Here is a 24,570-nt window from a genome sequence, read left to right as displayed (position 1 = left end):
GCACAGTGGCTCAAGCCTGTAATCCCAAAACTTTGGGAGGCTGAGGCAGGTGGATCACTTGAGGCCAGGAGTTCAGGACCAGCCTGGCCAACATGGAGAAGCCCCTGCCTCTACTAAAAATACAAAATTAGCCTGGCGTGGTGGCGCATGCCTATAGTCCCAGCTACTCAGGAGGCTGAGGCAAGAGAATCGCTTGAACCCAGGAGGCAGAGGTTGCGGTGAGCTGAGATCGTGTCATTGCACTCCAGCCTAGGCAGCAAGAGTAAAACTGTGTCTCAAAAAAAAAAAGTTCCCTTTATTGGCCTGACATGGTGGCTCACACCTGTAATCCCAGCACTGTGAGAAGCCAAGGCAGGAGGATCGCTTGAGGCCAGGAATTAGAGATCAGACCGGGCAACTAGCGAGAATCCATCTCTATAAAAAGTTTCGTTAAAAATTAGCCAAGCAGCCAGGTACGTTGGCTCCTGCCTGTAATCCCAGCACTTTGGGAGGCCGAGGCAGGTGGATCACCTGAAGTCAGGAGTTCAAGACCAGCCTGGCCAACATGGTGAAACTTCGTCTCAACTAAAAATACAAAAAAAAAAAAAAAAAAAAAAAATTAGCTGGGCATAATGGCGGGTACCTGTAATCCCAGCTACTTCAGGAGGCTGAGGCAGGAGAGTCGCTTGAACCCGGGAGGTGGAGGTTGCAGTGAGCCGAGATAGCGCTATTGCACTCCAGTCTGGGCGACAATAGGAAAACTCTGTCTCAAAAAAATAAAAATAAAAAAATAATTAGCCAAGCATGGTGGCATGCACCTGGGGTCCCAGCTACTCAGGAGGCTGAGGCGGGAAGATTGGCTGAGGCCAGGAGTTCGAGTCTCCAGTGAGTTATATCATACCCACTGTACTCTAGCCTGGATGACAAAGTGAGACCCTATCTACAAAAAAGATTTCCTTTATTAAAAATTCAAAACCGTAGTGGTCGTAGGTAGCAAAAATATAAAGAAAAGCAAGGAAATTATACCATAAAAGTCAGAATACAGGTTACCTTTCCAGGAGGGAGGGAGCTGTGGGGCATGAAGAGGCGTGAAGGAACTTCTGAGGAACTAGTGACACTATTTCTGGGTTTTGTTTTTTTGGTTTTTTGTGTTTTTTTTTGTTTTTTTTTGAGACAGAGTCCTACTCTGTCACCCAGGCTCGAGTGCATTGGTGCAATCTCGGCTCACTGCAACCTCCGCCTCCTCAGTTCAAGCGATTCTCCCGCCTCAGCCTCCGGAGTGCCTGGAACCACAAGGCGAGCACCACCACACCCCGCTAATTTTTGTATTTTTAGTAAAGATGGGGTTTTGCCGTGTTGCCCAGGCTCCTCTCGAACTCCTAACCTCAGGTGATCCGCCCACCTCGGCCTCTCAAAGTGCTAGGATTAGAGGCATGAGCCACGGTGCCTGGCCCAGCAACACTATTTCTTAACCTAACTGTTTCCTTTACAAAAGTCTCTGAAACAGAACAGTGTATTTTAATTGTACGCAATTCTCCCCATGTTATATTTCATAATTTTCAGGGATTTTTTTTTTTAATCACACGATTCCAAATCTCTGTTCCTCAAATGACGTGGCTTTCCAGGGGGCAGTGGGCAAAAGTTCTGAGCCCTGGCACGGAGACCCGAGGGTACACCGGGAACCCACGGGAGAATTTGGGATCCAAAACACCAAATACAATCTGATTTTCCCAGAAGTGAGCAAATGTGCTGTGACTCTGTGTGACCACAGTGGGCTGAAGTGGCAAGTTCAGGGGTAGGTGATGTTCAAAGTAAAGGCCACAAGCCAGCGCCTCCCCGCCCCCACCCCACCTCCTGCCGAGCATGACGTCAGTAAGAGTGGTCATCTATTTCTCTTCCCACCAGCCACCACAGAGCCTGGCTGTCCCTGGGAGGAGGTGCAACCTCAACAATCCTGGGCCAGTCCCGATCTTTTTGGATGTGGAAATTGAGCCTGCCCAGGATCGCTTGGCTGACAGGCTGCCGTGTGGGCATTTGTTCCTGGCTTGTGACCACCTGACTCCGCAGGGATGAGGCAGTAGAGACAGCCCTGCCCCATCCTCAGTATCCTGGAAATGTGTTGGAGGGTAGGGTGCCCCAGACCGGGACACTGGATGACGGTTGGGAACAAGGGAGGTGAGCGTGCCATGTCCCCGGCTCAAATGAGGAAGGGCCCAGTGTCACTCGGCTTTCCCAGGAGCCTGAGGGACTTTTGCATCTGTATTTTTAAACCCTGGTGGCCACAGGGCAGGTTGTGGCCTTGAGTAGGGGAGGCACCGACTTCCAGGGAAAAGGCTGGAGTTTCAGGAAAGGGACTGTCCCTTCCTCCTGGATGGGCACCATGCTCCACCCTGCCAGGGTGGGCTTAAGAAGAGGGGCTGCTAATTCAATGGGAGGGCTTGCCCCTACTCAGGGAGTGGCTAGGCTGATAGGGGAGGCATGATTTCCCCCAACTCAAGTCAAGAAGGAACCACAAATCTGATGGAGGAGGCACATACCAACTCCCTCCTGGGGAAATTTATATTTCCTAGTCTAGTTTGAGGGACAAAACTTAATTTTACTCGGACAGTACTCCTAGTCCCAGGAAGGATTCAAGCTTTACAGCATAGTGAGCTCTAGTCTGATGGAGGAGGCAGGACCCAAACCCACCCTCAGGGAGGTTTCCTATGAGGGTGGAGCCATGTCCATTATCTTCAGGAAACTCTAGTCTAGTCTGACATTCATCCAAATGTCCTCGGGGGAGAAGGGGCAAAATTGCTCCCCTCGATTGAGAATCTAGGCAGAGGAGGGAGGCATGCTGCCCCACCTTATTTTATTATATTTTTCCTTTTAGATCTAGTCCTGAACCCAGATGCCCCATGCATCTTCAGGGAACTGATGGGAGAGGCAAAATCCACTTTTAGAGCTATCTAATCTGTGAAGAAGTCACACTTTCATTCTCGGGGAGATTCTGATCTGATGGAGGAGGAACAATGCAATCCAAACCCTCGAGGAACTCTTACACTAACGGGAAACAGGTCCCCACCTTGGGGCCTCCAAGTCTGGTGGCAGAGCTCTTCCTCCCATCCTTGGGAAGCTCTAGTCCAATGGGGGAGGCACTCCCCCACCATGTCAGCGCCTTCTTTCCCTTACCTTCTCCCTGACCTCTGGCTGCCTGAATGAGCACGGCAGGGGGCTTCCCCTCCCCATCCCCCTGGTGAATCCTAGAATCAGGGAACTTCTGCAGGAGGACACCATGGTTCCCCAGCCCTGGGACTTCCCTTTATCCGTCAGCCCAAGCCCAGGGCCTCACTGGGGGGCCAGACATGCCTGCCCTGCAGATCACGGCTCACCTATCACCCAGCCCCCATGACACCCTGGTTATTGCATGTCCACAGCATCCCAGGCCCCGCTGGGGCTTTCCATGCCTGACCTCGCCAGTACCCTACCCTGAGAAGGAGGAGTCTGTCCTCACTTTACAAACAAAGCTTAGAGGGCATTGCACTTGCCAGAGGCCACACAGCCAGAAACTGGCAGAGTGGGGAACAGACCCAAGTGGGTCTGACTCCAGAGCCCCGGCTCTTTAGGAACAAGGATGAGGATGATGTATGTATACAGTCCTCACTTTCTGCCAGGCAACCCTGCCAAGGGCTGTATTGCTGACTCACTAGATCTTCTCAGCCATGGTGTTGTTATTCTCATTGTCATTATTCTGTGACTCAGACAGGGAAACTGAGGCCCAAAGAGATTAGATGAGTATGTAGCAGAGCCAGTACTCACAGTCAGGTTGTCTGACTCCAGTGCCATTGTCACAGCTCAGCTCCCCCAGAAGACAGATGTTTATAGGGAATTGGGCATGCAAAAGATTTATGGACCAGCCTGGGCAACATAGCAAGATCCCATTTCTGCAGAAATTTTAGAAATTCGCCAGGCGTGGCTGGGCACGGTGGCTCACACCTGTAATCCCAGCACTTTGGGAGGCCAAGGCGGGCAGATCACTTGAGGTCAGGAGTTTGAGACCAGCCTGACCAACATGGAGAAACCTCGTCTCTACTAAAAATACAAAATTAGCCGGGCGTGGTGGCCCATGCCTGTAATCCCAGCTACTCGGGAGGCTGAGGCAGGAGAATCACTTAACCCAGGAGGCAGAGGTTGCAGTGAGCTGAGATCCTGCCATTGCTAGCCTGGGCAATAAGAGAGAAACCCCATCTCAAAAAAAAAAAAGAAAAAGAAATTGGCCAGGCTAATTTCTACTACACACTTGTAGTCCCAGCTACTCAGGAGACTGAGGTGGGAGCACTGCACTTGTGGTCCTAGCTATTCGGGAGACTGAGGTAGGAGAATCGCTTGAGCCAGGAGGTTAAGGCTGCAATGAGCTATGATTGCACCACTGCACCTCAGCCTGGGCAGCAGAGTGAGATCCTGTCTCTTACATACATATATATCTCTTAAATACATATATATATACACACACACATATATATATTAAATATATATATATATGCAGGGCACAGCACCTCAGAAAGGAAAGGGGGAAGCAAGAGGAGTGAGCAAGGGGGACCACCAAGTTGTAATGCTCCCCCACAGAAAGGCTTTTACATTAGAGAAGTCCCACACTGGTCAGAAATGGCTAGCACCTCTGAACCCCACCTGTCATTGGCTGGAGACTGCCCAGGAGACCATGCCCCGGCTGGTAAGCTGAGGCAGAACTCAAAGAAGCCAATTGCCAACGTCAGAGGCTGTCGGCTATCTCTGCATGCGTGGCAGCAAGATCAAAAGTCCGTTTGACTTTTCTAATTTCTGAGACAGGGTCTCACTCTGTTACCCGGGGTGGAGTGCAGTGGCATGATCATAGCTCACTGCAGCCTCAGCCTCCCCAGGCTCAGGCGATCCTCCCACCTCAGCCTCCCAAGTAGCTAGGACCACAGGCACACCACCACCATGCCGGGTTAATTTTTGTATTTTTTTGTAGAGGCCAGGAATGGTGGCTCATGCCTATAATCCCAGCACTTTGGGGGACCGAGGCAGGAGGATCACTTAAGGTCAGGAGTTTGAAACCAGCCTGGCCAATATGGCGAAACCCCATCTCTACCAAAAATACAAAAATTATCCAGGATTGGTGGCACCTGCCTGTAGTCCCAGCTACTTGGGAGGCTGAGGCAGGAGAAATCACTTGAACCCAGGAGTCAGAGGTTGCCACGCCCGCCACTGTACTCCAGCCTGGATGACAAAGTGAAACTTTGTCTCAAAAACAAAAAAAAATTTTTTTCTGGGCATGGTCGTGTGTGCCTGTAGTCCCAGCTGCTTGGAAGGCTGAGCCAGGAGAAACTCTTAAGCCTGGGAGGCGGAGGTTGCAGTGAGCAGAGATCACACCACTGCACTCCAGCCTGGGCAACAGAGCAAGACTCTGTCTCAAAAAAAAAAAAGTATTTTTTTTTTAGAGATGGGGTCTTGCTCTGTTGCCCAGGCTGGTCTCGAACTCCTGGGCCCTGGAGATTCTCCCATCCTGGCCTCCCAAAGAACTGGGATTAGAGGGATGCGCCGCCACACCCAGCCAACAGGTTTTTTCTTGAAGGGGGATGTGAGCTGCCTGTCTCTGTGGCTGCCACTCCCATCCTATATGAATAATAGCAATCATTTTAAAATAATATCTTCCATTTACTGAGACTTTCCTCTGTGCCAAGACTGTGCTGACGTGTGTGAATTCATTTGACTCTCACAACACTGCCGGAAGGCATGCACTGTTTTTACCCTCATTTTATAGATGAGGAAACTGGGGCTCCGAGAGGGTAAATAAATCATTTGCCCAGGATCACACAGCTGGTAAGTGACAGAACTGGGATTCGAACCCAAACAATTAGACAGGGCCCCATTCACAGACGAGGACACTAGCCCACTAATACCCGATTGTCTACTGTTACCTCGTTGGGACCACTGGGACCTTCCTTCCTACACCCCACCTTCCCAGACCCCCATCCACCCACCCAGGGCAGATACTGATCTCCACACTCCCCCCACCGAATCACCCCGCTGTGATCAAGGCAGCTGGCAGGGGCGGCGGAGGGGTGGGCAAGAGCGCCTAGTCTCCCTGGCCTGCCAAGAGAGGATGTCGCAATCCTCTGACTCAGCGTCGTGCGTGCAGACCCAGCAAGAGGCAGAAAGGGGAAGATTAAGTCTTGGCTTAGGCCCCAGATGGGCTGATTCTGCTCAATGCCAGGAGCTCCCACAGCTGCCAAGGCTCCAGGGTGGGGAGGAACCAGGAGGTGCCGGCCATGCTCCAGGAAGCTGGCCCGCATTCACCCGTGGGGGTGGGGCAGAGCAGCCTCAGGGAGCCGTGTAGACTTCCAGCCCAGGGCCCAGACTGGAGGCAGCCTGACCTTGGGCATGTCCCTCCCCATCTGGGCCTAGAGTCTCTGTATCCCTCTGTCTGCAGAACTCACTTGCTCTCCCTGAACCTCCCTAGAGACTCTAGTGGTTGTTCCTCCTCAAGGGACCCCTAAGTCTATCTCTAGTTTTTTTTTTTCTTTTTTGTTTGAGGCAGGGTCTTGCTCTGTTGCCCAGGCTGGAGTACAGTGGCACGATCTCAGCTCACTGCAACCTCCACCTCCCAGGTTCAAGCGATTCTCCTGCCTCAGCCTCCCGTGTAGCTGGGATTACACGCGCCCGCCACCACACCTGGCTAAGTTTTGTATTTTTAGTAGAGACAGGGTTTCGCCATGTTGGCCAGGCTGGTCTTGAACTCCTGATCTCAGGTGGATCCTCCGGTCTCGGCCTCTCAGAGTGCTGGGATTACAGGCATGAGTCACCATGCCCGGCCCCTTAAGTCTAACTCTATTCCCTCCTGCTGCAATGCCATCCTCTCTCCACCCACGGACCCTCCCCATAGCAGGAGGCAGCAGAGAAGAGCTCCAGGGTGTGGATCTCCATGGGTGTCCTCGGGCACGTGACTTTCCCTCTCCATGCCTCAGTTTCCCCATCCAAACCATTTCTTCCCAGGGAGAAGGGGTCTAGAATCAAACTGGAAGGGTGCACCTGCAGTCTCCGAGACTCATGACCACTTCTCCCAGGTCAGAAGCGTGCTGGGGTCACAGGGACCTGGCTTGAAATCTCAGCTCTCCCCAGTTCCTCACCATGTGACCCGGGCCGTGAGTTCACTTCTCTGTGCCTGTTTCCTCCTCTATAAAATGGGGTTTTTAGCTGAATTTTCTTACAAGGTGTTGAGAGGATTAAGTGGGCCAGTTCTTAGTTGCAGCTCAGGCCAGAGTGAATGTTTCTGTCTTGTGTCCTCTGTGTGTAGAAAAGGGTGAGAAGGAGGCCCTGGTCTGCTGGATAGGGTAAGGGTTAAGGCCAGCAGTGTGGAGACAGAAATAAACATTACATTCATTCATTTATTCCACACACTTTTCTTATTTAATCTGCTCAATAAGCCTGTGAAACAGGATCTGTTATCATCCTGTTATTATTACTATTACCATTATTTTGAGACAGAGTCTCACTCTGTAGACCAGGCTGGAGTTCAGTGGCATGATCATAGCTCACTGCGGCCTTACACCTCAAGCAATCCTTCCGTCTCACCCTCCCAAGTAGCTAGGACTGCAGGTGCCCCCTGAGCCCAGCTAATTTTTAAAAACTTTTTGTAAGTCTGGCGTGGTGGCTCACGCCTGTAATCCCAGCACTTTGGGAGACCGAGGTGGGTGGATCATAAAGTCAGGAGTTCAAGCCCAGCCCAGCCAATATGGTAAAACCTCATCTCTACTAAAAATACAAAAATTATCTGGGTGTGGTGGCATGAGCCTGTAGTCCCAGCTACTCAGGAGGCTAAGGCAGAAGAATCGCTTGAACCCGAGAGGTGGAGGTTGCAGTGAGCCAAGATTGCACCATTGCACTCCAGCCTGGTCAAGAAGAGCAAAACTCCATCTCAAAAAAAAAAAAAAAAAAAAAATTGTAGAGACAGGGTGTCACCTTGTTGCCCAGACTGATCTTGAACTCCTGGTTTCAAGGGATTCTTCCTTCTACCTTGGCCTCCCAAAGTACTGGGACTACAGGAGCACACCCCATGCCCAGCCCCATTCCCCATTATTAAAGTCACAAGGGGCTGGGCACGGTGGCTCACACCTGTAATCCCAGCTACTCAGGAAGCTGAGGCAGAATTGCTTGAACCAGGGAGGCGGAGATCGCAGTGAGCCAAGATCATGCCACTGCACTCCAGCCTGGGTGACAGAGCGAGACTCTATCTCAAAAAATAAAAATTAAAAAATAATAAAGTCACAAGGAAGGCACATGGAGGGAAAGCCACTTGCCTAAGGTCACACAACTGGCACATGAAAGAGCCAGGGCTCAAAACTATGTCTCTAAGCCCAGCATGTTGAATCCTATTTTCCCCAATGAAGCAGGTCCTGCTATTGAAAACATAGGGCATTACAGGTGGCTCAAGCCTGTAATCCCAGCACTTTGGGAGGGCGAGACGGGCGGATCACGAGGTCAGGAGATCGAGACCATCCTGGCGAACACAGTGAAACCCTGTCTCTACTAAAAACTACAAAAAACTAGCTGGGCGAGGTGGTGGTCGCCTGTAGTCCCAGCTACTCTGGAGGCTGAGGCAGGAGAATGGCGTGAACCCAGGAGGCGGAGCTTGCAGTGAGCCGAGATCCGGCCACTGCACTCCAGCCTGGGCGACAGAGCGAGACTCCGTCTCAAAAAAAAAAAAAAGAAAAGAAAACATAGGATATTTGATGAGGACAATAATAATACATAATGTTATATTATTATTATTATTATTATTATTATTATAAAACTAATAGCAGCTAAATTGCATTGAGAGCTTTCTATACATCAGGCTCCATAGGACAGAGTCATATTTTCTTGATGTGATCCACTCTGCAGATGAGGAAGCTGAGGCTCCACGAGGTTAAGTAACCACCCGGAAGTCACAAAGCTAAGGATCAGGAGACAGGACTTGCACCCAGGCCTCAATTCAAAACAAAGGAGGCCAGATGTGGTGGTCACGCCTGTAATCCCAGCACTTTGGGAGACTGAGGCGGGAGGATCGCTTGAGCCCAGGAGTTCGAGACCAGCCTGGGCAACACAGTGAGATCCCTGACTCTACAATTTTTTTTTTTAATTAGCCAGTCATTGTGGCACATGCCTATAGTCCCAGCTACTTGGGAGGTTGAGGCAGGAGGATCACTTGAGTTCAGGAGTTCAAGGCTACAGTGAGCTATGATCCCACCACTGCACTTCAGCCTGGGAGACAGAGCCAGATCTTGTCTCAAAAAAAAAAGCAGGACAAGACCCAATAATTGAGCCAGATGGGAACTTAGGCCCTGACCAGCCCTACTCTCTCCTCTTAGAAAGAGAAATTGAGGCCCCTAAGAGCAAGAAAGCTGCCTCAAACCTACAGACTTCCAGATGGAATTTCGTTTCCCTCTCAGGACTTTGAGCAGGTAAATTCCTGGCCTTTCCTCTCCCAGGATGGGCTGGGGAAAAAGAAGCAGCAGCTGGGCAGGAGATCTGAACAGGTACAAAGCGCGGCCTGCATGAGGGGAAAGTGGTTAGACACCAAGCAGAACTTCCGGGCCTCCTCTGGGAAGTTTCTGAGACTCATCCAGGGGCTGCCCCTGCGGGTGGGGGCCCTCCAGAGGCCAAGGCCCAGAGAAAGGAGACCCTAGTCCTTTCCGTCTGGGGTGCAAGGAGCAGGGGGAACAGTGGGGGCGGCCATCCTGGTTCCGCATCCTCCATTCCCGACATTGGAGGGAGGCTGCTATGGGAGCTGGGACTTTCCTGAGAGCAGAAGATTCTGGGAAATTAGAGACAGCTGCAGGGCGGGGCTGCCTCCCAGCCTCCCTTCCCTTCCCTCCCCTTGGTCCCCGCTAGCTCCGGAGGCACGCCTCTCTACCCCTCCACCCCATGAGCTCCTCCTCCCCTAGTCCATGCCTTCCACCCTCAGATCTTTTCCCCCAACCTCTTTCTCCTCCCTCAGATCTGGCCTCTACCCTCAGACTCTCTCCAAATCTTCTTCCCTCAGACTCCTCTTTCCCCTCCAATTCTCTCCTCCTCCCTCAGAGCTGCGTCTCCTCACTTAGAGCTTCTCAGACTCCTCAGACTGTGTGCTCTCCCTCAGATACTCTCCCCTTCCCTCACCTCCTCCCCCAGACCCTTACCTCCTCCTTCAGACCCTCACCTCCTCTCTCAAACCCTCGCCCCCTTCCTCAGATGCTTATCTCCTCCTTCAGACCCTCACCTCCTCCCTCAGACCCCCGCCTCCTCCTTCAGACCCTCACCTCCTCTCTCAAACCCTCGCCTCCTTCCTCAGACTCTTATCTCCTCCTTCAGATCCTCTCCCCCTGCTCCCACTAACCCATCTATTTCTCTCTCAGACCTGTCTTCCTTCTTCAGATCCTCCTCCTTCAGACCCTATTATCCCTCATCCAACCTCAGAGAACTTTCAGTACCCTCTCTCCCAGCAGCACCCTCTCTCCCAGCAGCACCCTCTCTCCCAGCAGCACCCTCTCTCCCAGTCCTGCTAGATTGGAACCACTGCACCACCTGCCCCGGGATGCCAGGAGTGGGACAGGCTTGGGTGTCCTTCCGACCCTACCTCTGAGGGTCCCCACCCTAAAGCTCACCCCTCCAAACTTCAGCTTTCCTTTCTGTGCCGTGGGGTAGTGCTCCACACCCCTCTCCTGTGTCTGAGGGTCCCCAGGGGTGGGGTTGGGTGGGCAGGGAACACAAAACTCAGCCTATCCAACCCAATTCCTCCTCTCCCTTTGCTGTGGCCCTCGCAACACCAGCAGGCAGGGGTTGCCATTGGTCCCATTTTCCAGAAGAACAAACTGAGTCTCAGGATGAAATGGCTTGTCTAAGGTCCCACGGGGAGCAAGGGGTAGAGGCAGAATTTGAACACAGGTCTGTGCTCGGGATGTTTCACCATGAAGCGGGGTAGGCAGAAAAGATCAGGGAGGGAAGGGATGAGGCCTCTCCCCACAGCCACTTCTCACATCCTGGGTTAACGATCCACTCGGGTGGGGCCTGAGTCCGGCCAAAGTCCCTTCCCTGGGCCCCAACACCCACTTTCAAGGTCCCAGGGGACAGAGACAGCAACAGAGACGGGGAGACAGAGACAGAGGGCGGGGCGGGAGACAACCAGAGGGAGGTCAGGCAAGTTGCGAAGACAGAAGGAGACCGGGGGAGAGAACCCGAGAGACGCCGCAAGCCCCCTGGGCAGGTCTGGGGTGCAGCCACCATGCCCCGCCCTCTGTGTGCCCAAAGCCTCCCTCTCCGCCTCCTGTGACTCAGTGACCCGGACTCAACCCCAGCGGCTGCCCCGCCCCCAGGGAAATCCGGGAAAGCCCCGGACCTTCGGGGCCCCACCCCGGGGCGGGGAGAGGCAGAGAAGGGGAGGAGACCGGGAAGAGTCCCGCCTCCCCCCTCCTTCCCTCCCATCTCCTGCCTGAGTCATGCCCCCAACCCGCCTGGCTTGTTCCCCACCCATCAACCCCTCTTCGCGGTGGGAGGGGAAGTAGGGGGGAAGCCAAACTGCTCCCCTCTCCTGCAGCACCGGCCTCGGTCGCGCTGACTCTGGCCTGGCGTCTGTGTCTCTTGCTATCTCTCTTTCTCTCAAGATCTCTGCGCCTGTCTCCATGTCTCTTTCTCTCTGTGCACCTAGGATTTTCCGAGCACCCACCCCGGTGCCCTGGGGGCCCTGGCTGGGTGCAGGGCCCCCAACGCGGGCAGAGACACAATCAGTGGAGCGCTCCCCACCCTCACCCTACCCCCAGCCCCTTTAGACCCACAGCCGAAGAGGCACGTGGAGTGGCAGAAATGGAAGAGAGGAGGGAGAGGAATCGTTCCTGGCCGCCTGCCGAGTGCCAGTCCTTGCCCCGGGTGCGTCTCTTCACTCCCACTAAGGAGGAAACGGCTCAGAGAGGGGAAGTGTTTGACCAAGGTCACCCAGCGAGGAAGTGGGAACCGAGATTCGAACCTGCGTCCCAGAGATGCCAAGGCCTCCTGAGAGGCAGAGAAGCAGACAGCAACTGAGAGACAGACAGATGGTGACAGACACAAAGAGACAAAAGAGAGACAGAGACCGAACAGAGCACACAGAGACAAACGCGGGGGTGCGAAAAGAAACACCTACTCAGACAGGAGAACCAGAGAGACAGTTACACACTCAGCGATAGAGAGGCTGAGAGATAGAGCCAGAAAGACAAAAACAGAGGCAGAGAGACTGAGAGCGGCCCTTGGCAGCAGGGGTAGGGACACCCCCCCACCCTCCGACCCCGCCTCCTCTCTCCCCACCCCTCCTTTCCTCCCACTCCCCCGCCAAGGCCTGGCTGCCCCGGGCGCCGCGGGCCGGGAGGGGGCAAGCGGGGCGCGGCGCGGGCGGGGCGCACAGCAGGCTGCACCGCAGAGCGGCGGGAGCAGCGGCGGGTCCAGGAAACCCCTGGGGCGTACGGGTGGCCCCGGGGGGGGGCCGGGGGCGGGGAGGCGGGCGGCCGGCACCGCCCCGGCCGACAAAAGTCCCTTCAGTTCAGCCGGCTGCAGGGGAAGTCCCGGCGCCCGGCGAAACCACCCTCCCGTGCAGCCGAGCCCAGCAGCTCTCCGGCCGCCGTCCCCGGCGGCCCCATGCCCCGATGCCCCGCGGGGGCCATGGACGAGGGGCCCGTGGACCTGCGCACCCGACCCAAGGCCGCCGGACTCCCGGGCGCCGCACTGCCGCTCCGCAAGCGCCCGCTGCGCGCGCCCTCCCCGGAGCCCGCCGCTCCCCGCGGCGCTGCGGGCCTTGTTGTCCCTCTGGACCCCCTGCGCGGCGGCTGCGACCTGCCGGCGGTCCCCGGGCCCCCCCCACGGACTGGCCAGGCCGGAGGCGCTGTACTACCCGGGTGAGTGGCCCCCCGAGGGTCTGGGCCTGGTAGGAGCCACACGGAGCATAGGGTCACCAGAGCCAGGAGACACAGCTGGAGGCACAAACCCGTGTATCTCCAGGAACCTGGGGGACAAGAGGATATAACCCCAGGTTCCAGGGATACAGATAGGAGATCATCAGGGAGCCAGTAAGCTGTGCCTTGGGACACAGGCATCTGGGGGTTTGGGGACCCTGTGGGGCAGAGCCCAGGGGCTGAGTGACATGGGGGGGGGTCAGGGACAATGCCCACTGGTACAAATATGGGGGTGTCAGGGAATCAGGACACAGAGCCTGGTGTCCTGGGGACAAAAAAGTACAAGCTCTTAAACCAGATGTGTAGGGTTATGAGGAAGCTGAGCTGGGCTGGAGAAACTGGGGTTCCTTGTATCCTGCTATTAGAATCAAAGGAAGTCAGGGTAACAGAGACTGGGGTTCTAAGGAGACAGATACTGAGGATCTCAGGATGTCACAATATCAGGAACCCAAGATATCTGGAGACATGGGCATTATGAAAACAGAGATGGGGTTCTGAGCACCCCAATACCTGGGATCACAAGGATCCAAGGGAATGAAACAGAGCTCCAGGGACCCAGATACCAGGGGGTCTTGAGGACCCAGGGGAACAGAGACCCAGGGTTCTGGGTACTCAGTTATGTGGGACCACAAGCGATCAGGGTCCTATTTGAGGTCAAGATCAGGTGGGCCGGAGGGGATCGGGGGACTGAGGATCCTAAGATTGGGTAATTCTGAGACTCTGGGTAATTTAGAGGCAGGATGAAAGATTCAGGGGTCTCCAGACAGAAAGCCTCAGGGCCCCAAGGCCTCGTATTGGAGATACGGGGACCTGGAAACTTGGGAGTTCAAGAACAGAGGACCCACAAGGATCAGCAGAGGACAAAGACCACACACTTTTCTCTCCAACCCATCTCCATCCCTGATCTCAAGAAGGGGTGTCCCCTAGCACAGCTGTAGCCGTGTCACCATCCCCAATTGACCCCCAAAGCTGCAGAGAGCCCTTCTCCAGAGCCCCAAGACTTTAGGTAGTTTCTGCACCTTCCACCCCATCAGTGTGACAGCTGGAGAGCCTCAAGCTATATGCGTCAGGAGTTCTGCCACGGCCTCCCAGCTTTCCCATTCCAAGAGTAAGAACGCAGGCCTCAGTTTTCCCCGTCTGTGTGATGGGTTGGTATAGATTTGCCTGCTGCTGTGGTCCTCCGCCTTTTGTTTTTGTTTTGCTTTGTTTTGTTTTTTTGAGACAGAGTTTTGCTCTGTCACCCAGGCTGGAGTGCATTGGCGTGATCTCAGCTCATTGCAACCTCCGCCTCCCAAGTTCAAGCAATTCTTGTGCCTCGGGCTCCCAAGTAGCTGGGATTACAGGCATGCACCACCACACCTGGCTAATTTTCGTATTTTTAGTGGAGACAGGGTTTCACCATGTTGCACAGACTAGTATTGAACTCCTGAGCTCAGGTGATCCACCCGCCTCGGCCTCCCAAAGTATTGGTGTTAGAGGCACGAGCCACAGCCCCCAGCCTGCCATGGCCCCTTTTTTAACAGTTTGATCTAAAATTACCCACACGTGGTGGTGAGCATCTGTAATTCCAGCTACCTGGGAGGCTGAGGCAGGAGAATCGCTTGAACCCGGGAGGCGGAGGTTGCAGTGAGGCAAGATCGTGCCACTGTACTCCAGTCTGGGCAACAGAGCAAGACTCCATCTCAAAAACAGTTTGAACAGGCTTCTGGTGACACCTCCTCTCTCCCTCCATTCTCTCCAAACCTACTCTACATTTATCCCACACCCTGCACCCAGCTCTTCATCAGCCACACAATCACTCCGCAGACAGTCCCTCGGGTTCCCTGCTAGGTGATGATGGGTGCGCCCTCTGTTCTTAAGGGACCCTTTGTCTGATTGGAGATTGGGGTCACAAGGTAAGTGACAATAAGGGTGACCAGCCCTGGAGGGAGAGGAAGCTGCCGGAGCCCAGAGGAGGGATGTGGAAGGGGGTTTGTTTTAGGCCCTGAGGACCCAGTATAGGATGCAAAAGGGACCTGGGAGAAAAGGTAGGTGACACTGCAGGAGCAAAGATCTAGAAGTAGGGAGCGATCTAGAAGTGGGGAGCAGGTTGAGGGTCTGTGAGTGTGGCCTCACCCATGTCCCTCCTCTGTCCTCCATTGCCTAGGAGCCTTACTGCCTTTGTACCCCACTCGGACCATGGGCTCCCCGTTTCCTCTGGTGAACCTGCCTACACCCCTGTACCCCATGATGTGCCCCATGGAACACCCCCTTTCTGCTGACATCGCCATGGCCACCCGAGCAGATGAGGACGGAGACACGTGAGTGATAGTCGCCTATTAAGGGGAGGGGTGGTTGGGAAGACCAGCTGTCCATAACACAGGGCCACTCAGCTCCCGTGGACCTGAGTCAGAACTCGGTCTCCACCACAGGCTGTGTGACCTTGAATAAGGCCCTTCCCCTCTCTGAGCCTCAGTTTCCTCCTCTGAATAATGGGCACGCGGAGAGCATTTACTTCCTAGGACACTATTTTTGTTTGGTTTTTGTTTTTGATTTTTGAGACAGGGTCTCACTCTGTCGCCCAGGCTGGAGTGCAGTGGCACGATCTCGGCATACTGCAACCTCCACCTCCCAGGTTCAAGCAAGTCTCGCGCCTCAACCTCCCCAGTAGCTGAGACTACAGGTGCCCACTGCTAAGTTTTGTATTTTTTGATAGAGACAGGGTTTCACCATGTTGGCCAGACTAGTCTCCAACTCCTGACCTCCAGTGATCCACTCACCTTGACCTCCCAAAGTGCTGGGATTACAGGCATGAGCCCCAAGCCCACCCCTAGAACACTATTTTTGGAACAGTGGTCTTCAGATTTTTTATCACAACTTAAAAACAAGAAAGACAGTTCATTTATTAACTTACTATATGAATTATACATGTAAAACTCCTATCAGTGGACCTGGCATAAATGTTGAGTGTTTGTTAATATTACTATTACTTTATCTCAAACCCAGCACACACACACACACACACACACACACACACACACAAACCTGAAATTAAAATTGCACAAAATGAAACAATACTCACCCTTACTATGTGGGTTCTACTTTGACATTTTCTTATTTTCTTTTTTTTTTTTTCTATTTTTTTTTCTGAGACAGGGTCTCCATCTGTCACCCAGGCTGGAGTGCAGTGGTGCAATCATAGCTCACTGTAGCCTTGATCTCTTGGGCTCAAGTGATCCTCCCGCCTCAGCCTCCTGAGTAACTGGGACCACAGGCACTCCTCCCACACCTGTCTAATTTTTGTTTTTGTTTTTGTTTTTGTTTTTTTTTGTAGAGACATGGTGGTCTTGCTATGTTGTCCAGACTGGTCTCAAACTCCTGGGCTCAAGTCATGTTCCCACCTCAGCCTCCCAAAGTGCTGAGATTACAGGTGCGAGCCACTGAGCCCAGCTTTACAGCTTTACTTTGCCATTTTCTATTCTAGTTGACTTCATTGTTTTGTGGTCACAGCCCACTACATTAATTTGAAGATCCCCTAAATTGATTTCATAACCCCCACGGTTTATCACCTGCAGTTTGAAGAACATGTTTGTGAGGCTGCTGAGAAGTGTTGCACGGAAGGGTTTAGTCTGTGCCTAGCACATAGTAAGCACTCACTACAATTGATCATCATGATTCTTATTATTCTATAGACCTGGGTTTGAATCTCAGCATGGCCACTTTCTCCTCACTCTATGCCTCAGTTTCCCTCTCTATAAAAACAGGAACCATCACGTGTGAGGGTCTCTGGGAGGAAGAAATGACATGATTTATACAAAGCGCTTATGTGAGAATTAGTCTGGGGCCTAGAAACCACAGGTAGAGATGAACAGGCCTACTTCTGCAGAGAAGTAGCAGGGGGGCTGCTCCGCCACTGGCCCACTGAGTGATTTCATGTCACTGAGTCTCAGTTTCCCTATTTGGAAACTGGATCTCATAATAGCACCTATCACAGTTAGGATTCAGTGAGATCTTGTATACATGTTTTAATACAGTGCACAGAACAGGGCTGGGCAAAGAGTAAGTGCTCAATGCATGGAAATGGGTAGTGTTTGAGCAGAGCTCCCAGGGTAGTTGCAGGCCATCTTGAGAGCCCTAGCAGGAGAAAGTGGCTGAGATTATAAAGAGCTAATGAAACCTAGTTCCCTCCCCTTCTAGGTACCTCTGGGGGGTCATCTATGAAGTGGACTTAATTAGTCTCTGCCCCCAGGGGTGAACTCTCCATGCCGTTGAAAAGCAGTGTGCTTGCTAGAGGCCGCTCGGCCCACCAGTCTCCAGTCCCGGGCCCTCCCCCCACCTTCCCTCCCCGACTCTCCCCCAAGGCAAACACTTCTGCCTCAGCTGCCTGCTGGGGGAAATCCCTTCCCGCAGAACTTGACCGCAACCCAGCTGCTCTGCCTCCCCCACGTCAGCACCCGTCACTCACTCGCAGCCTCCCCCCTCCTGGCGCTTCCTCCAACCTTAACCCCTTCCGCTGGGGCTGAGACTTTACCGGAACGGGCAGCGGCCCGGCCCCAGCCTGCGCCACCGGCTCCACTTCACACCCGCGGGGGCGGGCAGTGGGGGCGAGGAGGGCGGGGGACGCTAAGTCTGGGTCCCCGCAGAAGCCAAAAGGTTGGGAGGCTGGGCTTGCATCTTCTCACAGGCGGGTACGAGCCTTGGGGCATTTGGACCCCCAAGAGGTTAGGGACTGGGCAGCTAGAAACCTGGGGAGGGGGCGGGATGAAGGGGGGCGGGGTGGGGGGGATGTTCTGAGTCTCAGAAGGCAGAAGTTGGGAAACTGTATTCCTTAATCTCCGAGGGGATGAGGAGCAGCTTGGCAGCTTGGGGACCTGGCACTCAGAGGGACTTTAGGGGCAGGACCAGATACAGAAATTTGCAGAGTCCCTTGCTCAAAACTTAAGAATTTCACGACAGCGGCGGCAGGACATTCTAAGCGCTGGGCGGGTGAAACTGCTCACGCCGAGGGGCCTGAAAGTCAGTGTCCCCAAAAGGGCAGGGATTGAGGCGTTGTATTTCTGGGTCTCTGAGGGGACAAGGACAGGCAAGGTAGTTTGGGATCCTGGAGCTCCGAAGGACGGGGGACGTCCTTATTCTTAAAGAAGAGTTAGGGCTATTTCTGGCTCCCAGAGAGACGTTGGGAGTGGATGCCGGGATAAGGAGGACTTGCAGCCAGCTGGAGTCTGAACCCTAAGGGGTGGAGTTCCAGAGGGTCCCCCAGGCTGGAGGACTCGGGATTATATGCCCCCCCACAACACACACACCTCAAGGGAGCTAGGTCTTCTTTGGCTGGGCTCCCCTTTCCCCCGCCCCATTCGAGGATGGAAGTTGGGGTGCCGGGGGTGGCCAGGGTAGATCCCCGGCGGGACAGGCTTCCCTCCCCCGGGAGCAGGAAGCGGAGCCCCGCCCAGCAGACCTGTTACTGGAAGTCCGAGGGCTGGGTCGCCCCTCCCGTCCCCACTTCCTCCAGCCCCGCCCCACCCCCTGCGGCCCGCGCGTTTATGGGAACTCAGGCCTGGACGGTTTCTCTGAAATCATTCGCTCCGTCTGCCCTCACTTAACCCTGGCCGCCCCGAGAGGGACCTAGGCCAGGGGTCCTGGGAGATGCAGAGAAGCGAGGAGCCTTACCAGGGACACCGGCCACTCCCTCAACATTTTATTTTTAAATTTGGTTTTTCACGAATTAGGAGTCAGGTTCAGCAATTCACCTGCGTGATCGCACCCTGGCATGTGGGCGCTGTACTTCACCTAGCAGAAAACTGAGGCTCCAAAAGGCCGCCATGGCTTTGCCCTAGCACACGGCTAGGCTAGGAGGGGTTGTGGCCCAATTTGCAACTCTGGCCCCAGGATTTCTTCATTTCCATCAGAACCACCTGGGAGGCTGGTTTAAACTGGATTCTACAGACACATTCCACAAGAGAGACGAGTGGTGGTGAGAAAGGAATTACTCAGTAAACAGACTTTAAATAAAGATCCTGCCGCCCACTGTGTACACACAGGCCTCCTTGGGTCCTCCACTCTGTCCCCCATCCCAAGCAAACATGCACAGGTGTGCACACGCACGCGCGCGCGCACACACACACATCAGTCTCCAAATAGCTGTTCCAGGTTGGGGTCTCTGGAAACTGAGCAGGAAGTTCCTTGGAAATGCTCTCCATCAACACCTGTGGGATGAAGGAAGCCCATCTGGGCAGAAGGAGAAGTTGAGCTGCAGTGTCGCTTCTGCGCGGCCTCAGCCATCCCACAGAGAATATTGAAGCTGGAATGGCCTTCAGCATTGGGGTCAGGAGGCTAGGCCTTCTACGCTGGCATTAACCAGTGACTGGATGCCATTGAAGGGCAACTGCTCTTGATTCACATGGGGCGTGACCTTGGGCAAGCAGCTCTCTTCAGCTGAGGGTAATTCCCAAATGGTCTGAAAGCTGATGATCTTCCCAGAAGCTGAGGGAGTAAGTCCTTCAGTCTGGAAGGGGGTTCTGGGCTGTATAGCCTCCAGAACAATGGCCCCATCCCAGTTTGTCCTTATCTCCCTTTTAGTCAAAACTTTTGTTCCAGACTGGGCATGGTGGCTCATGCCTGTAATCCCAGCACTTCGGGAGGCTGAAACAGGAGGATCACTTGAACCCAGCAGTTAGAGGCCAGCCTGGCCAACATGGTGAAACCCTGTCTCTACTAAAAATACAAAAATTAGCTGGGCGTGATGGCACACGCCTGTAATCCCAGCTACTCGGGAGGCTGAGGTTGGATGATCGCTTGAACCCGGGAGGCAGAGATTGCAGTGGTGTTGTCTCGAGCGTGAGACAGCACCACTGCACTCCAGCCTAGGCGACAGAGCAAGACTCCATCTCAAACAAATAAAATAAAACAAAAGGGTCCCTCTGGCTGTTGTGTGGGGGACAGACAGTAGAACATAGGTGGAATCAGGAAAACCATGAGGATGGAACTGTGCTAGACCAGCAGGGAGCCAGTGGTGGCTAAAGCAGGATGGAAGGAGTGGGTGGTAAATCAGGATGGAAGGAGTGGGTGGGGAGAAGTGTTTGGATACTGGGGACATTTCCAAAGCACTCAACACATTGGAGTTATCATTGCCAACCCTCATTGGAGGGTGAGAGGTGAACAGCTCCTAATGCCTGTGATTCTTTCATTCCCCTACCCCCAGGCCTCTCCATATTGCTGTGGTGCAGGGTAACCTGCCAGCTGTGCACCGGCTGGTCAACCTCTTCCAGCAGGGGGGCCGGGAGCTCGACATCTACAACAACCTACGGCAGGTGAGGCTGGGTCTGAGGGAGGAGGGGCTGGGGGCCTGGGCTCCTGGGTCTGAGGGAGGAGGGGCTGGGGGCCTGGGCTCCTGGGTCTGAGGGAGGAGGGCTGGGGGCTTGGGCTCCTGGGTCTGAAGGAGGAGGGCTGGGGGCCTGGGCTCCTGGGTCTGAGGGAGGAGGGCCTGGGGGCCTGGGCTCCTGGGTCTGAGGGAGGAGGGGCTGGGGGCCTGGGCTCCTGGGTCTGAGGGAGGAGGGCTGGGGTCTGGACTCTAAGTAGCGAGGTGCTCCAGGCTCCCGGTTCCTGGGGAAGAAGGGCTCTGGGGTCTTGGACTCCTTGTTCCTGAGAGGGAGGGAGCCTAAAGACCTCCTAGATGAGGACGGAGGGGGCTGGGGACCCAGAATCCCGGTACTAGGGAAAGAGGAGGTTGGAGGCCCAGTCTTCTGGGTCCTGGGGAAGGAGGAGCATGGGTCCCCCACTCTTGAATCTGAGACAGGAGGTGTCTCAGGTTTCTGTTCCTGGGGAAGACTGCAGGATGAGGAATAAGGGTTCAGAAAACCTGAGGGAGGCAGGACTAGAGAGCAGGGCTGGACACAGGTCCCTCACAGTCACTGTTCCCCAGACACCGCTCCACCTGGCTGTGATCACCACATTACCGTCTGTGGTCCGGCTCCTGGTGACAGCTGGTGCCAGCCCCATGGCGCTGGACCGCCATGGCCAGACGGCCGCCCACCTGGCGTGCGAGCACCGCAGCCCAACCTGCCTGCGAGCCCTGCTGGACAGCGCAGCTCCTGGCACGTTGGACCTGGAGGCCCGCAATTACGACGGTAAGTATCTACCGCGGGGCACGGCTGGGCTATCCAGCGGACCTGGAGTCCATTAGCGTCCGCAAAGCCCCAGGCCTAGGTTTCACCAAGCCTTCCCCTCCCTCAGGGCTCACCGCCCTGCACGTGGCAGTGAACACCGAGTGCCAAGAAACCGTGCAGCTCTTACTGGAGCGCGGTGCCGACATCGACGCCGTGGTGAGCGCGCACTAGGAGCTGGGAGGGAGCCGGGCCTTAGCAGGGGCGGGGTCTTGTCGGGGGCGGGGCCAGTGTGGGGCTGGCGTGGGAGAGCGCCCGCGTGGGGCGGGGCTTGGAGTATCCGACCCAAGAGAGAGGCTGGACCCCACGAATGGGATGCGGTCGGGATGCGGGTCGCCAGCTGCTGGAGCAGAGCTTGGAGAAACTCAAAGACCTTCCCTCCCCGCCGCAGGACATTAAGAGCGGCCGCTCCCCGCTCATCCACGCCGTGGAAAACAACAGCCTTAGCATGGTGCAGCTGCTGCTGCAGGTGCGTACAGCGCCCCCTGAGCCTCGCGCCCACCCTGTCCTCTGACCCCAACCCGGCTCTGGCCCCAGCCTCTACCTCTGACCCCACCTTCCAGTTCTGGCTCTTGCTCCTGCTCCGCGTCCAGCTCTCACCCTTCCTTTAAGGCCTAGTTCTCTCAACCCTCGGACTCCACGCCCCTGGCTACGAACATGTCCCATTCCTCCCCTGCCCCCTCAACGGCCTAGGCCCCGCCCTGCGTTGGCCTGGCCGACCCCACCTTCCAGCTAGGCCCTGTCCACGCATTGTCCTTCCCCCCTCCAGCCCCCCCAACTCCTTGGGGCGCGGGCCTCGGTGTCCAGCTCCGGTTCATTCAGCGCCGCCAGCGCAGTCCCGCTTGGCCCGCCCTTGGCTGTCGCTCCTACCTTCCTGTGACCCCACCCCATCCGCTGCCGCCCAACGTGCCGGCCACCTACCCGGGCCTCCAGCCTCTGTTCCCTTGCCCCGGGTGACCCGCGCGCGCTCTCCTGACCCGGCCCTCCCGCCCCGCAGCACGGCGCCAACGTGAATGCACAAATGTACTCCGGCAGCTCCGCGCTGCACTCAGCGTCCGGCCGCGGGCTCCTCCCGCTGGTGCGCACACTGGTCCGCAGCGGCGCTGACAGCAGCCTCAAGAACTGCCACAACGACACGCCGCTGATGGTGGCGCGCAGCCGCAGGGTGAGCCGGGGCGGCTGTGGGCATGCCCCTTGCACACGTGTGTCCGCGGGCTGGTGGCAGGAGAGTGTGCCAGAGCGCAGAGGTGTGAGGGTGTCTGTGCCGCTGCGTGGTGGGGGGTGGGTGAGTCTCTGAGAGCGAGAGTGTGAGTTCCAGAAATGAAGAGAGACTGGCACCAAGAAAAGAAGTGCCTTGCCCATCTTTTCCTACTGAGAGATGGAGAGGCCACAATCTGGATCCCGTGAGCTAGGAGGGATAGAAGGAGAGAGGGCTGTGAGGCAGGGGTGGCTCTATGGTGACGCCCATCTTCCTATAGGTCATCGACATCCTGAGGGGGAAGGCCGCCCGGCCTGCTTCCACCTCCCAGCCAGACCCCTCCCCTGACCGGAGCGCCAACACCTCCCCGGAGAGCAGCAGCCGCCTCAGCTCCAATGGTGAGAAACCGCTCCCAACCTCCAGCCCTGGCGCCTCCTCCCTCAGACCCAGGAATCCCAACCCACGGCCCCTCCTCCCTCAGATCCAGGAGTCCAGGCCCCTAGCCGCCTCTCTCAGACACAGGAATCCCAAACCGTACCCCCTCCTTCCTCAGCCCCAGGATTCCAGGCCCCTAGCCTCCTCCCTCAGACCCAGGAGTCCAGACCCCTGGCCCCTCCTCCTTCAGACCGCAGCCCCTCCTCCACCAGACCCCCCCCCCAGCCCCTCCTCCCTCAGACTTCAGCCCCTCCTCCCTCACACCCCCAGTCCCTCTTCTCTCAAACCTCAGCCCCTCCTCCCTCAAACCCAGGAATCCAGATTCCCAGCCCCTCCTCCCTCAGACCCCCAGCCCCTCCTCCCTCAGACCCAGGAGTCCACACCCCTGGCCTCTTCTCCTTCAGACCCCAGTCCCTCCTCCTTCAGACCCCCAGCCCCTCTTCCTTCAGACCCAGGAGTCTAGGTCCCCAATGCCTCTTTCCTCAGACCCAGGACTTTAGACCCCTAGCCCCTTCTCCCTCAGACCTCCTGCACCTCCTTCCTCAGATCCAAGAGTCCAGACCCCCAGCCCCTCCTCCTTCAGACCCCCAGTCCCTCCTCCCTTAGACCCAGATCTCAGGCCCCAGCCCCTGCTCTCTGGGTCTAGCCTCTCACCACCCTCCCCCTCTGTCTCTCTTCCTTCCTCAGGTCTTCTCTCTGCATCACCGTCCTCCTCACCCTCCCAGTCTCCCCCCAAGGACCCCCCTGGATTCCCCATGGCTCCTCCCAATTTCTTCCTTCCTTCCCCATCTCCACCTGCCTTCCTGCCCTTTGCCGGGGTCCTCCGAGGCCCTGGCCGGCCGGTGCCCTCCTCCCCAGCTCCAGGAGGCAGCTGAGGGGGATGGGGGGGCAGATCTTGGACTCATGAGGAGGGGCCCCCTGCCCTGTGGGGTCAACCCTTCTGGAAACTGTGAAGATCTCACTCTGCCCCCCCCCCCATCTTCGGGACCAGGATTTGCACAGAAGCACATGCACCTACCCATACAGCCCCTCTTCTGAGCACAGTTCCCCCATCTCGCTCCCTGCCCAGAACTCTGACCCCAGTATTCTCAGGCACCAGTCCCTGTCCGGAATGCCACCCACATCTTCCATTTCCGTGTCCCCTCCCAGAGCTGGTGGACCCAGGGAACAGCCACTCCCCTCCACACTCTACCAGACAACTGAGGAGGGGAGAGGTGGGCTGTAACGGACACGGATCACGATGTAAATTATTAAGCATTTTGGTTGGATTTCTTGTGTAATAAACTATTTTTGTACCATATCCCTTGGGTGCATGGGCCTCTTTCATGAGACGGACCTGGCGGAAGTGCCTTCGTGTGTGTGCACACCCGTGCACTGAATCCAGTTGACTCCCAGAGTGATGTTGTGAGTCTCAGACAGACAATCTCCTGTGTATCACTCTGGGACTTCTGGTGTGTTTGATTGTGAATGTTGCCATCATTGTCACTGTGCCATTGTTTCTAAGGAGAACATGGTGTGTGGTATCTTTTTTTTATTTCCCCAAGACAGAGTCTTGCTCTGTCACCCAAGCTGGAGCGCAGTGGCACGATCTCGGCTCACTGCAACCTCCGCCTCCCAAGTTCAAGCGATTCTCCTGCCTCAGCCTCCCGAGTAGCTGGGATTACAGGCGTGCACCACCACGCCCGGCTAATTTTTGTATTTTTAGTAGAGATGGGGTTTCACCATGTTGGTCAGGCTGGTCTCGAACTCCTGACCTCATGATCCTCCCATGTCAGCCTCCCAAAGTGCTGGGATTACAGGCATGAACCACCGCACCTGGCCAGTGTGTGATATCTTTCCAGGGCACCCTGTTGGATTCCGTAGT

General features: G+C 55.5%; 1 protein-coding gene across 1 annotated transcript; it reads left to right on the top strand.

Annotated features, from left to right (window-relative positions):
- Window positions 1-12,621: 12,621 nt before the first annotated feature.
- On the top strand, window positions 12,622-24,006 carry BCL3 (BCL3 transcription coactivator). The gene is given in 10 exon segments (XM_017952509.3): window positions 12,622-12,828; window positions 12,830-12,878; window positions 15,082-15,235; window positions 20,113-20,221; window positions 20,833-21,037; window positions 21,144-21,232; window positions 21,465-21,542; window positions 22,071-22,238; window positions 22,552-22,669; window positions 23,394-24,006. Coding segments are annotated over 10 exon segments (1,365 nt in total). The 3' UTR covers window positions 23,582-24,006.
- Window positions 24,007-24,570: the final 564 nt, after the last annotated feature.

The sequence above is a fragment of the Papio anubis genome, chromosome 20, assembly GCF_008728515.1.
Source record: "Papio anubis isolate 15944 chromosome 20, Panubis1.0, whole genome shotgun sequence".
Lineage (NCBI taxonomy): Eukaryota > Metazoa > Chordata > Mammalia > Primates > Cercopithecidae > Papio > Papio anubis.
Note: the sequence above shows the minus strand (reverse complement) of the source record. Positions and strands in the feature narration are given on the sequence as shown.